At 42.5% G+C, this 12589-nt stretch overlaps 1 protein-coding gene across 4 annotated transcripts in view; it reads right to left on the bottom strand.

Moving 5' to 3' along the window:
* Nucleotides 1-3937, bottom strand: part of NREP (neuronal regeneration related protein) — a 29734-nt gene extending 25797 nt beyond the window's left edge. The window contains exons 1-3 of one of the 4 annotated variants that reach the window (XM_081233270.1): nucleotides 3728-3937; nucleotides 3118-3159; nucleotides 1740-1808 (exon numbers count right to left, since the gene is read on the bottom strand). In XM_081233270.1, coding sequence (XP_081089396.1) covers nucleotides 1740-1742 — 3 coding nt within the window. In that variant the 5' untranslated portion in view covers nucleotides 1743-1808; nucleotides 3118-3159; nucleotides 3728-3937. Of the gene's footprint in view, nucleotides 1-1739; nucleotides 1809-3117; nucleotides 3160-3291; nucleotides 3453-3547; nucleotides 3649-3727 lie in introns of those variants that run through there. The other 3 variants (XM_081233269.1, XM_081233271.1, XM_081233268.1) reach the window with 3 other exon arrangements.
* Between the last annotated feature and the right edge of the window lie 8652 nt (nucleotides 3938-12589).

Here is a 12589-nt window from a genome sequence, read left to right as displayed (position 1 = left end):
AGTTGTGAGAATTTTTCCATGACTCAAAATCCTTCCAAGAGCAACAAATTGTGACTTCTCATTCTGCCACCATACATAAACGACAATTGTAAGAAAGTGACACATGTAGTAATAACTTGAATTTGCTCTTCAGCATGCAAATCGTTCCAACTTTCATTCTCGGCTTTGGCACACATGCTTGCCTTCTACAAAGCTCACTCCGCTCACTACTATGGAAACATGATATTTACTCTTTGAGCCTGATCTATAGGGCTAGTTTTGGCAGAGTCAGTGGTCAAACTGATGTTCAACCAAACTGGTCACCTGACATATCACAACACACATGAAACTTCATGGTCTATCTATGGTGACACAAAGGGTAAGGTTCTGGGATAAAGAGCTACAAGACAAGATGATGTGGCCAGTCACAGTAAAAGATAATTAAATAAACAAAAATACTTTGTAGCAGTTTAGTTTATTACCATCCTAGAACTCTATGACAATGGCTAGTTAGGAATTTAATATGGAGTTAGGAACCATTTGCACAAAACCTACTGATTAGTTTAGTTTTCTGTTCATCCCTTTTGCCTCCTACCTTAAGTTCCTTAATTTGGTCATTATCAACCTATGTCCAAACAAGATCTATTTGATTAGGTGCTTTGACACCCACCTGTTGAAATGACAGGTGAGGCATACACAAAAAAATAAGAGCTTACTTATTAACAGAATTCAAACAGAATTCATTTAACAGCTTCTGATTCATTTTTCTCGTTGGAAGCTTATACTTGGATTGTTCTCAAAGAAAACATCAAGTACATCGGATTCAATTTTGATTCATTAAATTCCTCCCTCGTTTAAAAGAAAAAATGAAAACTAAATTTGGAAATCACACACTCTAAGTGGCAAAGAGGTGTTTTAAAGAGCATAAACATCTGCAGTAGGACATGCTGTACTTAAGTGAAAAGTTTCATGACATTTCTGTTCTATTTTTCAGTTCAACTTTATTTCCATAAAGGAAATTTTTCAAAGAAAATTAATACACTTATTCAACTGTTTTTAATGTGTATTTCATCTATTTCTTTAATCAGTCATCAAACACTTAACTGCCTCCTCTGTGGATCATAATGCCTGTCAGAAATAGTTACACTTTCATTTAGAGGATAACATGCTTACCTTCTAAAACTCAGCAGATATCTCTCATAAATGAAGTTATAAATCAACAACAACAAAAAAACACTAATTATGTTTGAGATAAAACAGACAGTGTATTAATATAAAAGTCCATGCTCTATGTATACATTGCTTTTAAAGACAGCAGATTCTGTAGCTGTTGGATTAGCTGGACACAGACTCCTACTTTGGGGGATAAGTTCTGGCTATCTCTAATAGAAGACTCATTGCTTTGTTTGAGCCCTACTGCCGCCACCTCTTCCACGCATGTCACAACATATCACTCTTCTTAAAGAACAGAATGGTTTCTGTTGTTGGAGTTAAATAAATCGTCACTTCTGAAAGAGGAATTTCAGTTTTCTATTCAAAATGATTGAAAATCAAAAGACCTAATCCCTAATTCACTACATCCAGTTCATATAAATTGCTGTACTGCAAAGCTCTCCAGGCTAGAGACAGAACCTTTGAAAGGTCAGATGGGGTAGGAACAATGGAGGGTTCAGGCAGGATGAAGGTGGGTGGTTGATATTTATATGGAATAAAGACTGATAAGAAGCAACTGAGAATCTCCTCTGATGACCAATGCTTACCATTTTGAGAATCCTTAACAGTCTTGGCCTTGCACCCTCCCTCTCTTCAGTCCAAGGAGACCAACCAACCTGCAAAATATGTTTAAATACAGTAGACAAATTGCCCCACCACAGGTCAGCAAATGAGAAAGCCTGTTTAGAGGCTACAGACAAATAACCATTTTCTGTGGTTAAGCTAAGTTACATGCAAATTATTGTAACCACTGGGGCTTCTGAAAGAGCTTTTCAATCGGTCTGTAGGCTTAAATAGGGGACAAAGGAATCCCTGGTACCTAGCTTCCCAGAGTCCTGGGCTATTCTTAGTGTTGGGTTCATCTTTAAATTGCAGGAGTTCAAACTTAAAAGTAGAACCAAGTGATAAAAATAGATTGTTTTCTGGCTGCTCTTTGTTCCCAGACATACTACTGGCAGTATATTTGCAATCAAGACAGCAGAATAGGAATCAGCCTTCCACCGCGTAGTGTAATGCCTCAGAGTGGATATTTTTGGAAATGGCACTGCATTACATAACCTTCCGTGCTTAAAAAAAAAAAAAAAAAAAAAAAAAAAACTACACTGAGGGGGAAAAGTCAGGAATATACACCATTATGCCCTTCTCCCTAAACCAAATAAACATTAATGTACATGCTGCAGTGATTTTCCTCTCAACCTTTGTGTCATCAGAACACAGTTCTTTTGTTAACATAAGTTAAGACAAAAATTAAAATGAATGGAGGAACTAAAAGTTCTCTAACAGGGTATCTTAAGCTCTTCGAGTTTTCCTATAATGGTATTACAGATACATATAAATGCAAATCAGACTATTATCATCATCAAGCAAAAAGCAGTCAGTTATTTTTAAGCCCTCCCTCCCCTGAAGTTCAACTGCTTTATAAGAAAATGCAGGAAAAAAAAAGTGTTGCAAGATCGAATGCCTGGAAAGACCCCAGGAGGCGACAGAAGCTTTGAAAGAGTAATAAAGTCTAAGGATGGAGGGACACAAATTCATTTTATAAAAGGCGCGGGGGTGGGGGGAGGCTTGCATGCACCAAAGTGCATCTCATGAAAAGAAACAAAACAGTTCCTAACAATGCTTTATGAGCAAGAAGAACAAAAATTAACCACACCAACAAGCAAAAAACCCCACCCCTTCGCAAAAGAATTCTCCCTCTTAACTTGTGCATTTTTTTTAAAAAAGCCCAAGTTAAATTCCAGCCTTAATGCAGTAGGACCCAAAATGCCAGAATTTCTCCAAGTACACCCTTCAGCTCTTTAAAATTAAGAGGGAAGAAGCATGAACTCTGCAGGGTTGAAGGGTCCAGCTAAGAGCAACGGCAAGAAATCGACACAAAAGAGAAAGCAGCGCTCCCGGCCGGGGATGGGAATGGCATATACTTACAGACAAAAGCCCCGCTCCCTGTTCACTCTCTCCTCTCTACACCTGAAACACAAATGTGGATGAAAAAGGGTATCATGCTAGAAAGACAGCTGGGGGATGGGAAGAGGGGGCAGGGGGAGGGAAAAGGGGTGGAGGAAGAGGAGGGAGGAGGGGGAAGGGAAACAAAACCCAAACCAGCTTCACTTCCAAGAAGTGCAGCCTTGGAAAAAGGAGGGGAAGGTCTCCCTGCCTCGCGCTCTCTCTCTCTCCAAGAGTGTGTGTCTCTTTCTCTAAGAGTCAGTTTCTTTCTCTCTCTCTCTCTCCCTCTCTCTCTCCCTCTCTCTGCTGCTAGTGTGCTAGTGAACAATGAGCTAATTCTGATGGGCTGGTGCGGCGCCAGCGCCCCAGCCTTGCTGCCACTGTGCTGCCGCGGCGGAGCCAGACTGCTTACTCGGCAGGAATCGGCGACTCGGGGCCCGGTCGGCGAGCGGCCAACGAGCGCGCGCCCCGGCCCTCGGCACCCCGGACACCCCGCTGCCCCCACTGCACTGGCCCGGGCCTGGGGGACAAAGGGGCCCGCAGACAGGCGCGCCGCCCCGGCCCCGCCCCCCGCAGCGCGGCGCGCACTCACGCCGGCCCGGCCTCTGTTGCCCCGGCGGGCTTCTTCGCCTCGACGTGCGGTTGCTTTTCAGACAAATAAGGAGGCGGAGGAGGCGGTTTGGGGGCGAGCCAAGCGTGAAGGCGGCCAGGGCGCTGCATAGCCCGGCGGCTGGCCAAGGCCGCGGGGAGAGGCGGCGCGGCCCGTACTGTAATAATAAACCTGCAGCAGAGGGCATCTGAGGGAAAGAGGACGGCGACGGGCGGCAGCCGCCTTCCCTTTTATGTGCCTGTCCCAAGCGGAGCAGAAAATGGTGCCCGCGGCGGCGCGGAGCCACACAGACACACAAAGAGCCGGCGTTGCATGCGTTTGCGCACGACCCGGGTCTGCCCAGCCGGGGACGCGCGCCCCGCTCCCGGCCACGAGGAAGCCCGCGGCCCGAGCACCCCAGCGGCCCTGTGGCTGCGCGCGCGCACACACGCAGGCACACACATACACACACACGCGTGCGTGCACACAGTCACACGCGTGCACAGGCAGCAAGAGCTGAGCTCTGATGTGATCAGCACCCTCCCCAGGTGCTCCCTTCGCCTTCCCTGAAGGATTTAGTAGGTTCCCCACTCTCAGCCCCACTGAAATCATACTTCTGAAAATTGGAGATTGCGTTTTAAAATTGGTTCTTTGCATTTCTGATTTTTTTAAACCTCATCTTTCTAATTTAAAATCTGACTGTCTTTTCACAGTAATGTAAAAGCTCAAAATTTTGCTACAAATTCGAACTGGTTTCGTTGCCAACCAAATGGGATATAATTTTATGGTAATTGTCAGATGTTAGAGGACAAGATTATTTCCTAATTAAATTGCTTTGCCAAGAGAAAAAAGATATAAAGGATCGTAATGTCTTTTAAATTTTCCATCAACATTTTACTTCTAATCACTGAGAGCAATGTTTTCCATTATAACAATCAAAAGGAAAGGGGGGGTGGACTTACAAAACTAAGTTATTAAACATATATTTATAGAATGTCTTGTTTTTTAGTCTTAAGTTTTTTTGAGTACAGAAAAGCACACCTTAAAAAGCAATGTTTTACACTCAATTATAAAGAATAAATTCTCTGTAAGCTTATTGCCAGGATTATAGATGTCCTCGCACACTACCAAAGCAGCAAGTACTGATTAGGCTGCCAGCGGGTGCGATGTTTAAGGGGTCCACTAGGAGCTTCCCTGAAGTAATCTAAAACATCACAGTCGTTTTCCTGCCAAAAAAACTTACCTTGGAACCATTACTAGGAACAAAGGGAAAAAACAAGTCTCAGTGAACTTCCCTAATGCCTTCAGGGCCAGTGTTCACCAGCCAGGAAAGTGATGGAAGGCAGGTCTGCGGAGTAAACAGGGCAGTGGGATAGGGCAGAAGCCTGGGGGCTGCCTCTGCAGGTCTGAAGCCTCAGGAAGCTGGTAAAGGGTACCCCAACATTGAGATCTTGGGCATTCACCTCAGAGTCAGACTCGAAACCCAACAGGGCACTGCCACATGAACCAAAAATCTATCCCAGGAAAGTATGTTCAAAAGGTACTTCTACAAGAAAACATTTCTACACACACACACACACACACACACACACAAACTGCCTTTAGTGTTTATGCAAAATTTACCTAAGATGATGTCCTTTCAAAACACAGGGAAATTTGGAATTTATTAAACGTTATTTTTTCTTCACGTGTAATCACAGACATCTAGGTGACACAGATCTTTTAAGTAATAAGAACACTGGGTCAGAATCATAATCTATTTACTGTGTTCCAGAAAACAGTTGCAAACCAACCATTCAAGAAACACTCTTGAGTCCCTCTGGGTGTAGGAGACTACACTAACCACTAGGGACCTAAATAGGACCACCCACCATGTCACCTCACTCAGGAAATGTAGCAATAGCTGTCTCAGGTGCTCCTGGCTGTTATGCTCCGTCCCACTCCCATCTATCCTGCGGGTGACATGGTAGACCCACTCACCTGAAATACTTTTCAATCACGGTACTTACTCCCTGCTCCATTACAGTACAAAGACCATACTTAGCCTTCCACTTAAAATTCGCCACAATGTAACCACAATCCAGCTTTCTAGCTTTATCATCCCATCTTTTTCCCATTCATGGTATATCAGTCCCTTGCATCCGTATGGTTCATATTCATCCCTAGACTATTAACGATCAGGAAACAAAGTCACACAGACACTGACTTAAACCAGAGTGCCTCAACCTCAGTAGTATTTTGATGTTTGGGGCCAGATGACTCTTTGATGGGGCCAAAGGGCCCAGTGGGGAGGGGATAGGGGGCCGTCCAGTTCATTGTAGGATGTTTAGCAGGATCTCTGGCCTCTACCAAGTGGATGCCTGTAGCAAGCCCTGGCTGTGCCAACCAAATATGTGTCCACACATTGTCAAATGTTCCTTGGAGGGGAAAACTTACCTCTGGTTGAGAATCACTGACTTAAACAATCAGATCCATTTGTGAGAGGAAAGAGGTAGCCTTTCTTGAGCTATGTGGACCACACGCAGGAGGGACAGAGACCTGAACAAAACTGAGGTTTTCTTAGGAAAGAGGAAAAAGAAGAATGCAATGTCCTTATCTTAGACTTTACAGACTGCAGTGAGGGGGTAGGGAAACAATCAAAGACAGTTACAGTGCATTGTGATAAGGACAGTTGTAGAGTTCTACACAGGGTACACTGTGAACACAAAGCCTCCTTTCTTAACCAGACCAGGGGTTCAAAGAAAGTTTCCTAAAGGAGGTGATGCTTAAACTGAATCTGTGAAGAATGAACAAAAGGTAGCAAATTGAAGAAGGGGGAAAGAGACATTCCAGCAGAGACAGGGGGGCAGATCATGAGCTAAGAAATGTGATCGCTGACTGGTGACAGCCAGGTGACAGAAGAGCCCTGCATCAGAAACTGACCGTTGTGTTCTATCCCTGACATGTATGCCAAAGAATAGTCCATCAGAGGACTTGGTCAAAAAGAGAAGATGTACTTTAGAAACAGGGTTTTCCTTCAATCTCTCTTAGATATCTGGTTCTCAAATATATCCAAATGTATATTCCTGCAATTTTATTTGTTTTTGGCCTAAGTCATTGCTTGAGGTAACAAGTTTCATGAGGTTGAATTCTAAGTGAAAGGCTGTGTATAAAAGTGGTTAGAGCCAGGTCTCTATGACCCTGGATAAGTTCTTTATCCTTTTAGTCTGAGTTTCTTCATCTTTCGGTTGAGGTTTACATTCTAACCCCAGAGTGCTGTATTAAGTGGAATTGCATACCATGTTTGGCCTTTAGTTAGCAGTACGTACACAGTAGCTTTATAGAATATAATAGAAGTATTATGGGAAACTTTATAGAATAAAATTGATATGACATATATAGTTCCTCTCTGGTCAACCCAAATGATGTGTGGCTCCCCAGTGACTCTTGGGCCTTTTCACTTGCTGTTCCTGCTGCCACAATGCCTCTTTCCTCTTCTTCAATGTGTTAACTCTTGCTCATTTTTCACAAATTTGGGTTGTGTATCACCTCCTTTAGGAAACTTTCTTTGAAGCCCTGGTCTAATTTACAAAGGAGCCTTCATGCTTACTGTGCACCCTGTGCAAAACTCTACAATTGTCCTTATCACACTGCACTGTAACTTTGCCTTTATTTTTCTGTCTTCACCACTAGGCTGAGAATTCCATGAAGGAACAGACTGAAGACATTACTGGTTACCTGCCTGACACCCACTGTCTCTTTCCTCCTCCACATTCTTAGTGAAACCCTGATTTTGTCCTGGGCCCCATCTTTCCCCCATCCAGCCCATGATTCCAGGGAAGATGACCCTAAGGAGTAGATCCTAATTATTTTACCCCATCAGTGTATTGGATTGCCTGGATCTAATAATGCTCATCCAGAAATGAGCATGTGACCATCAGACTGAAGGGAAAGAATTATATTGCATGTTAGAGCTAAGAAATTTGAATTCTATGCTTAAAGCAATATAGAACCATTAAAGAAATTCAATCTGAAAGTGACATGACCAGATTTTTTTTTCCTAGAAAGACTACTCTTAGAGCAGTTTGGAGGATGAATTTTAGTGGGGAGAAAGGGCAGAATTGAAGAAATAAGATGAATTAGGGGATTATTACAGTAATCCAGGTGAGTAATTATAAATAGCCCAAATTAAGGTAGAGACCATGGGAAAGGAGATGAGGGAAGGAGTCAAGATACGTTTCAAGGTAGAATTGCAAGACTCATTAGGGGTTTAATAGAGTAACAGGGATTAGCTGGAGAAGAGAGCCCAAGATGATTCCAGGTTTCTGGCTCTGTAACTGCTTAGATGACGATGGTCCCTCCTGAAACAGAAAACACAAGAAGAAGAGTGCATTTGGGAGGAGAAGGAGGTGATGATAAATTCAATTCTGTACCTGTTGAGTGTAGAACTCATACACTCAATACTCCAACAGCAAGCTTTGAGTAATTTTCTTATCACTACCTCCCTTTTCCTCCTGCTTCCTTCCTATGAGAGGCTGAATTGTGTCCCCTCCAAAATTCATATATTGAAGTCCTGATCCCCAGTATTTCAGAATGTGACTATATTTGGAGATAGGGTCTTTAAAGAGATGATTAAGGTAAGATGACTCATGAGGGTAGGCCCTAATCCAATGTGACTGGTGTCCTTATAAGAAGGAGATTAAGACACAGGCACACACAAAGGGAAGACTCTGTGAAGATGCTGGGAGAAGATGGACATCTACCAGCCAAGGAGATAAGCTTGAAAGAAACCAACTCTGCTGACACCCCAATCTCCAGATTTGTGAGAAAATAAATTTCTGTTGTTTAAGCCATCCAGTCTGTGGTATTTTGTATGGCAACCCTCATAGACTAATACACCTGCCTTACCCCAAACATCCAGAAGACAAAAGGATTTGTAATATTTCTGTTTGTTATGAGTTTTAGGATATTGTAAAATAGAAAGTCCAAGAAGGAGCCTAAGCCTAAAGAAGTAACATGTCCACTAAGGGCAAGGCTTTGTCCAAACCCAGAAAGTTATATTAAATATGTATATGAAAGTTGTAGTGATGGAAACTCATCTGAAATTCAGGGTTCATGGTTCTCAGAACAGCATTCCAAAACACATAAGGAAACCAATTTACAATCAACGCTGTCCACTTGCAAGTTTCCAGCTGTATTTACACAGCTGCTGAAGGCAGCACAGATGAGGATTCTCCACTCCACCACTGAGAAACTCACACTGAGGATATGTTCAGAAAAGTGTCTTCATATCTGAGAATTCAGTAAGTCTCAGGAAGTAACACAACAACAAGAACTGAGCCATTGATGTTCGGGACATTGGCAATGAAAGGAGGAAAAATAGGTTTATATTTAGCAAACTGTGAAATCTGAACATAAAAGTGAATATAGGATAACTTCCAACTTACGTCACTCTATCAAACATAATGATGAACATAGCATTTGAAAGATAAAAGACAAATGTAAGAGATGAGGAACTTTTGAAAATCATGGTGATCTCAGTCTTGTATTTTGCCCAACATCTAGAAATAATTGAAAGTCCCTGGAAAAGTCAAGTTAGCCCTCCTGTAGGTGAAGAACAAGCTGGCTGTTGTAGAAACAAAGAGATAAATGGAAGGAATGTCTCAAAGGAAGATTTATTCAGATTATCCTACTAGGCAAAACAGACCCATATGAAACATATTTTAAAATTAGCCTTCTGCTTGCCTTAAAACTTATCTGAATGGTGGTGCAAAACTTTAAAAATAATATGAGTGGTAAATGTTGTTCCAAAACAAGTATAAGGAATTTAAAAATCCCAGTGTGTGTGTGCCCATGTATGTTTGTGTGTGTGTGTGTGTGTGTGTTAGCTAATTGGTCTTAACAAAGAAGAAGGGGAAATTGTGAATTTTTAAAACTGATTAAAGTAATCAATGAATATTCTCCATAACACTGGGAAAATGCAGAAACATGCTCTAAGAAGCTGACAGAATATACACCATTCTATTATATGAAGGTAGTGCTCACCTTATTCAAGACATGGAGTAACAAATAAAGTCTCCAGATTTAAATATCCCTTGATACTGTGCCATGGCTAAAACAAAATTCTATAAATACTAAATCTATTTTTGAAATTAACTCAAGCACCTTGACAGCTGAGCTAAGTTCTGTCCCCTTACAGTGGGATTTGTCATCCTCAGACTTCAGGATTTAATAGAACCTGAGATACCCAGGGTTATAGTTTGGGGAACCCTCGTTAGGCACTTTCCTCACCTCATCACCCTTCTCATCTGACCACTTAGTGGAGAATGGAGATGGAAGGAGGAGGCTGACCAAAGAGAGAAACAGCTGATTGGAAGCCAGAAGGCTCTTTGCCTTTAGTATGAAGTTCTTCTTTTAAAAAATTGGAGTGATTTACTTCCTCTCCTTGTGGAGATACTCAAGAAGGTAAACCCTTGCCAGAAACTTCAGACATCAGATGTTGTAGTTCCTTGGAATTCATGGGAATACACATGCAAAGAATGATGAAAGTGTTTGAATTTAAAAATAATAATACTTTCACATATTTTTGTTGTACCTTCTTTTTATCTTGTAAAAATCTTCCAATATATATCTCATAAGCTTCAAGAAACAGATTTTATTATTCCTATTTAACAAATGAGGGAAAAGGCAAAAAAATTGAAAGAAGTCACTTAGGATCACAACTCTAGCTAGTAACACTGATTGGACTATCTAAACCATGACTAGACTGCATTACTTTTCACCAAAAGCCCTCAATTCCCCAGAAAATAGCATTTGAAACAAGCATTCCGGGACTTCCCTGGTGGCACAGTGGTTAAGAATCCACCTGCCAGGCTTCCCTGGTGGCGCAGTGGTTGAGAGTCTGCCTGCCGATGCAGGGGACACGGGTTCGTGCCCCGGTCCGGGAAGATCCTACATGCCACGGAGCGGATGGGCCCATGAGCCATGGCCACTGAGCCTGCGCGTCCAGAGCCTGTGCTCCGCAATGGGAGAGGCCACAACAGTGAGAGGCCTGCGTACCACAAAAAAAAAAAAGAATCCGCCTGCCAATGCAGGGGACACGAGTTCAATCCCTGGTCCGGGAAGATCCCACATGCCGCGGAGCAACTAAGCCCATGCACCACAACTACTGAGCCTGCACTCTAGAGCCCGTGAGCCACAACTACTGAGCCCATGTGCCACAACTACTGAAGCCTGCACGTCTAGAGCCCATGCTCTGCAACAAGAGAAGCCACCACAATGAGAAGCCTGTGCACCACAATGAAGAGTAGCCCCCCACTTGCCACAACTAGAGGAAGCCCACGTGCAGCAACAGAGACCCAACCCAGCCAAAAGTAAATAAATAAATTTATTTTAAAAAAAGAAAGAAAGAAAAGAAACAAGAATTCCTCCTGGGCTGAAAGTTACATCTGTATCCTCATTTCACAGACGGAAAACTGAGGTGAAGAGAAAGCCACCCAATTACTTAATATAATGTAAAGAGTGGAGCTGAGACTTGAACTCAGGAAGTCTGACTCCAGAATCCTGTCTCTTAATCATCATGTTGTTGTACCCACACTGCTGTGCCCTGAGGCCTAGAAATTCCCAGATCCAATGGACACTGGTTAGTCCTTCGCTCCTTGACTCCCCTTAATTTCTTAGCCTTTACTCTCTGGCTTCTTTGACCTTTTCACCAACTCATCTTCTGTCTTCTACCCCATAAATTCTGGCAATTTACAGAAAAGAGATGGTTCTGCAGGCAGAACAATTTGTAAACTTGAGATTCTTTGAAGTGATTAACTTATTTCACAAATGGTTTTGAATGACACCATGTGCCAGTTACTCCACCGAATACTGGTAATGACGTATTGTCAGAAAACAGAACTGAAAAACTAAGGTTCTCTTCCCCACCCCGCGCGCCACACATATATATTCACTTACATACCTATCCTTATGGTTCCTTTTAAAAGGGCACAGCTTTCATAACCTCAGGTTCATCTTAGTTTTGGAGTTGCGTGTTTTTGGCATTGGCCCTAAATTAAACATCTTTCTAGAGTTGAAAAATGTGTCCTAAGCATTTTTTAAAACAGGGTAAAGTTTTTTGTTGATTCTCAAAGGCATCATAATAAAACAGTGAGAATTTGACTCTGTGATTGGAAAGTCCCACGAGACTTTCCTGAAAATGCTGAGAATGTGCACATTAAGAAGCTGAAATCAGAAGAGTCCAAGAAAAACTGCCAGGTCTTCATTTGCATGGATTTGCCTCATTTTGCACCAAAAGATCAGAGCCTTAAAGCATCCAGCTGTAATCCCTTAACTATGCCCTGAAAAGGTTAAACACTGCTCCTTAGTAGAGAGAAAATTCTTAGGTTTAGACAATCAAGATCACAAGTGCAGAGGGTGGTGCAAGGTGGTTCTCCATTATGCATCTTCAGTCGCCTCCTACACACTGAGTCCACCCGGGATGGACATCTGAAAGCTCTCCTTGAGTCTCCCTCCCTTCCATTGTCTACTAGGCATTCTTAGCCCTTTGCCTCCCCGACTCCTCCTCTTTTCATCCTCCCTGGAGTTCTGTTGCTTCCTCCTCACAACCTCAAGTTCAAATTAGCAGCCCATTGATTTCTCCTCCAGGGAGTCAGGTGTCCTTCCGGTTCTGGTGGGAGAAGGGCTGAAGGCCCAGGAGAGGGGTTGGTGAGAGCTTTTTCCCTGGAAGAGCTGGACAAGAGGAGAAAATTTCTGTCGTAAATCATATGAATGGTAATTTTTCATTGGTTGCTAAGTTCAGAACCTTCTTTGTTCCTTCTGTCAACGAATTTACTTTTTATAGTTTTGCAGTTTAAAATGTCCTGAGTTCTTTTTGTCCAATTT

The sequence above is a fragment of the Mesoplodon bidens genome (genome assembly GCF_964165515.1).
Source record: "Mesoplodon bidens genome assembly, chromosome: 4".
In the NCBI taxonomy this organism is placed as follows: domain Eukaryota; kingdom Metazoa; phylum Chordata; class Mammalia; order Artiodactyla; family Ziphiidae; genus Mesoplodon; species Mesoplodon bidens.
This window is presented reverse-complemented; position numbering and strand designations above follow the sequence as displayed.